The 4,658-nt window shown below is 52.9% G+C and overlaps 2 protein-coding genes across 2 annotated transcripts; both read left to right on the top strand.

Moving 5' to 3' along the window:
* Positions 1–319: 319 nt before the first annotated feature.
* Positions 320–2,011, top strand: LRP88_03077 (uncharacterized protein; the record flags this gene model as incomplete). Its single annotated transcript, XM_083239707.1, has 1 exon — positions 320–2,011. The coding sequence occupies one exon, from the start codon at positions 320–322 to the stop codon at positions 2,009–2,011; it is 1,692 nt and encodes a 563-aa protein (XP_083104837.1).
* A 1,269-nt stretch (positions 2,012–3,280) lies between these two features.
* Positions 3,281–4,352, top strand: LRP88_03076 (triglyceride lipase; the record flags this gene model as incomplete). The annotated part of the gene is made up of 2 exons (XM_083239706.1): positions 3,281–3,473; positions 3,547–4,352. 2 exons carry the CDS (start codon positions 3,281–3,283, stop codon positions 4,350–4,352), a joined length of 999 nt encoding a protein of 332 aa, XP_083104836.1.
* Positions 4,353–4,658: the final 306 nt, after the last annotated feature.

The following is a 4,658-nucleotide window of genomic DNA, read 5'->3' as shown; positions in this document are numbered from 1 at the left end:
GCTGAGCATCGGTGACGAAGCTCCATCCGAAGCTTCCCCAGATCAACGCTTTATGAACCGCTTCTCATGCAAACAACGGTATCCATGAGAAATTGCCAACTCCTGGCGCCTTTCAGAAGGATAATCCAGGTCTGAATTGCTGCATACTACACATACGGCCGCCCTTTTTGATCATCTAAGGGCACATCACTCTCCGCTCACCCCATTTGCTATCACACCTCATTGGGCCATTAGGCCCAAATCGTCTCATTCCTCCATCACCTCACGTCGCACATCAGCCTCTGTTTCGTGTCCTGCTCGAAGCTGCTATTCGCTCATCATGTCCATCCGCATAGCTTTGGACCAACAGCCTGAGTTCTACACCAATCTTGACTTCATCCGCGGCCGCATCATCTTGGGTCTCAACCGCCCAGAACAAATTGGCAGTATCGTTGTCAAGCTTGAAGGCGAGTCGGGTACAGCTCTACAAGCTCCCAACGCCTTTGATGCAGATTACGCTCCTAGGCCACCAGGAGCTCCCCAGCGTCCCCCTGGTAGCCTTGCAACCGAGAACCACAAGATCCTCTACAAGCTCCAGCAGGTCTTTCCAGATGACTACTACGCCAGCTCTTCGAGCCCATATGGCTCATACCCACTCCAAGCCGGCGAGCATGAGTTCCCGTTCAATTTCAAGCTTCCCATCAACAATGCTTGCAGCGACCCTGAGGCCATGTCAAAGATTGGTGGCGTGGCGAATGTAGGCGGCTTTGGAGGTGGTGGCCTTTTTGGTATTGGAGGTGTGAGAGTCATGGACGGAAGCAAGCAACTCTATCTTCGTCATGTTACCCGCACGCTGCCACCCTCACTGACTGGATACCCCATGGAGGCTGAGATCCGTTACTACATCAAGGTCACGATCCAGCGTCCAGGACTACTCAAAGAGAACTGGCGCTATCAGATTGGTCTCAAGTTCCTTCCAATCGAGCCACCGCGACCAAAGCACACAGCTCAGGAAGCCTTTGCTCGCAGGCCGTTTACTTTCCGGCCAAGGTCACCGGCGCCGGACAAGAAGCGCAGTACACTCTTCAGCTTCAAGGGTAGTGAAGACTCCAAGTCTGCCTCCACCCCGGAGCCGTCCCCCGACACCGCCCCGGCTCCGGCTATCGAGATTTCGGCTCGTCTGCCCCACCCCAGTATACTGACTTGCAATAAGCCCGTTCCGCTAAGGCTTATTGCAAAGAAGTTGAACAACAACCCAGATCAGGTCTTTCTGGTCTCGTTTCAGATGGATCTGATTGGCCGTACAGATGTTCGGGCTCAAGAGCTTCACAACCAGAAACTCAACCGATGGGTGGTCGCCGCCAACTCCAACCTCAACATCCCCTTGACTGCTTCACAGGAGGATGAGGTTGGAAAGGAGCTAGTGATTCCCGACGACGTGTGGAAGAATATGCCTCTTCCCAACACCGTCGCACCATCCTTTGTCACCTGCAACCTCTCCCGAAGGTATGAGCTTGAGGTCAAGCTTGGGTTGTCTTGGGGCAAACCCAAAAAGGGCATTGCATCCAGAGACCCATCCAAGAACCCCCAGGTCATCCATCTACCATTGCACTTTGCTCAGTTGGAGGTTTTCTCTGGTATCACTCCACCACCCGAGCTCGTCGAGGCGGCGAGGTCCAGCCGGCCGGGACGAGCGACCTTTACTGGGAATGCACCCGCCAACGGCCTACCTCCTCGTCTGCCGCCCCGAACAAACACGGCGAGTGCCTCGATGGCACCACCTCAACAGCAGCAACATCGACCACCTCAGGCTGCTCATCAAGTACCTCCTCAACCAGCTCATGATCCGCTATACCCACCACAGCTGGCACCAGGTCAGGACGTACCGCCATATGACGATGCGCCGCCTAGCTACGATGAGGCCATGGCAGAGAACCTATCAGGTCCCTTTGATGGAATGCAACCACGACCGGCTTACAGTGGTGTCACCAACGAAAACGCACCGAGCCAGTTGCCCCCTGAAAAGCACTAAAGTGTTGCAAAGCGCGGCTTGAATGTTTAAATTCTAATGCACTTAACTGTAATGACGACAGCGGGCGTTGTGGATGGATGGGTAGGATGGGATGGGATGGGATGGAATGGGGGGTTTAGGGAGTTGGGAGAGTAATGCAGTTAGATGCCCGTTGGATCATACCCAGTAGCATGCGCTTTGCCCATGATCGGTCAGGAGTTTCGGAGACGAGCTTTATTGAGAGGGATTAATAACATACCCGCATGAGGGATTCATGCGTCAAGACTTGTTGACCAATCTGAACATCCATGATGCAGCTTGACCGTTTGCCCACCTGGCTCTCACATAGACCGAAGCATTCATTACCTGCCTGAGTTGGTTGTTGCCTATCATATGAGCTTCCTGTCATTCCACCCTATACCCAAGATGAGATATGGAAGGACGCAGAAGGGGATTATGTAGATGTGTCATATATCGGCAATCTGAGGCTCAACTTCCTACTTCCACCACGGGGGTACTACCCTAAATTAATGGTGTTCAAAGAGTGCGAAACGAGAAGTGAGATGCCTGCGTCTTACATGTACACTGTAGTCTTACTGCGGATTCAGACTGAGTCAGTCTTCCAGCAGTAAAAACACCCAAGTCCCATCATAGAAACATCCCAAGGCTCCAAACAACAGGCCCATAGCTATGCCTCTACAAATATAGGCTTGTCTATCCACTTCATTAGGGTCAGTTGGCATCCGTTGAGCTGAGCGTTTGCTTTCAATAGTAAGAATCGTAGCGTCACGCCAACAGAATGGAATCACACGACAAGCAACATGTCTTTCTGAATGATTTGAGATGTATATCATAATGAGAAGAAATTGATGTCCCAATACATTTAAATCGTTTCCTTAAACTAAAAGTCAGTCAAATGCCTTGTGTTTTGTCTGGTTCTAAATCTCCTACCCGTGTAGGGTGAGTGAGTGCAAGTCGAATATCTAATATCTTGGTAAGGACACAGGACCACCGATCATGACAAAAGTTGTTATTCGCCTTTCTTGACCAGTTAGGTATAAATTCTCGTGGTCTTTGGCCCAAGTGTTTCTGAGACAACAGCTTGTAGTTCGTGCATTCAAGCCAATGACCGAGTCCCTTCAGTTAAGACCGACTCCAAAGCCTCTTGACCAGTAAAATCACCAGCGCAAAAATTCCATCCGTGACGTCACCTCCACCTGCCCCCAACGCCGAGCCGTCCGAGGCACTTTGTAGACGATTATATCCCCAAGCTCATGCGACTCCAGATCCATGAGCAGATCAGCACTCTTGCGCAGGGCGCTCATTTTGGCATCGCCAAGACCATCATCAAGCACACAATGGCATCCAATTGTTAGCCGAGGCTTCTCGTCTGGCCGGTATCTGCGGCGTTCTGAGGACCCTCGGATAAAAGCTTTGGGAAGGGAGATATCGGATGACTATGCCACGATCCGAGAAAAGTACAGTATGTTGATACTCCCCTGAAAGAGCTAAGAGGGTGAGTAGAGACGTCAAGACTTCTGCTAACATTTTGGTAGAGACTCCAAAATACCCCATCGTCCTTGCTCATGGCCTCTTCGGCTTTGCTGAACTTCGCCTCGCATCCTACCTCCCAGCCGTCGAGTACTGGCATGGCATTCGAGATGCCCTCACCGCACAGGGAGCGACAGTCCTGACACCTACCGTGCCTCCGTCCTCCTCCATCGCCGACCGCGCCGCTGCCCTTCGCTCTGCCCTCGAAGCCCATGCACCTGCCCCCGAGGCCGTCACCATCATCGCACACAGCATGGGCGGCCTCGACGCTCGATACATGCTTGCGCACCTCAAGCCCCTTCCAGTCCGAGTCGCCGCCCTTGTAACCGTCGCTACACCGCATCGTGGGAGTGCCTTTGCCGACTATCTCCTCGACGAGCAGGTCTCACCGTTACACCTCCCCCGGCTATACTGGATGCTCGAGCGGGCGGGCCTCGGCACAGCGGCCTTCGCGCAACTGACAAGGCGATACATGGCTGACGAGTTCAACCCGAGCACCCCCGACTGCCCCGACGTACACTACTTCTCATACGGAGCAGCCGTTGAGCGACCGGCGCTGCTGAGCCCGTTCCGGCACCCACATGCCGTGATGACCAAGGCCGAGGGACCCAACGACGGGCTTGTCAGCGTCGAGAGTAGCCACTGGGGTACATACAAGGGGACTCTCCTCGGGGTGAGCCACTTGGACCTGATCAACTGGTCGAACCGGATGGGATGGACAGTGCGCGAGTGGATGGGCATAAGACGAACCTTTAACGCGATTGCGTTTTATCTGGACATTGCCGACATGTTGGCAAAGGAAGGATACTGAGTTCTCTCATCTCTGCGATTGAAAGCAGGGCTGTGTACTTGTATGCATGAGTGGTTAGACTTAGATAGACTTTTTGTAAGATACAGGCGGGTTTGCAGCGCGGTGTCGTTTCTCGCAGCCGGAACATGCACCCCAGATCAATGGTCTGCAGTCTGTAGAGGCCCCATAGAGGCGATGAAGCTTAAACGGGAGTATGCAGACTGATGCGATGGCATTGGTGAGTGTTGAGGGAATGAAGGGCGTCTTTGTACAATTTTGAGATGAGCAAGGCTGTTATCATGGTTGCGTTCTTTGTTGATCTGTCAA

This window comes from Fusarium phalaenopsidis (assembly GCF_050370095.1).
Source record: "Fusarium phalaenopsidis strain FUZ10S chromosome Unknown contig_32286, whole genome shotgun sequence".
Taxonomy (NCBI): domain Eukaryota; kingdom Fungi; phylum Ascomycota; class Sordariomycetes; order Hypocreales; family Nectriaceae; genus Fusarium; species Fusarium phalaenopsidis.
The sequence above is the reverse complement of the archived record's forward strand: the minus strand, read 5'-3'. Positions and strand labels throughout refer to the sequence as shown.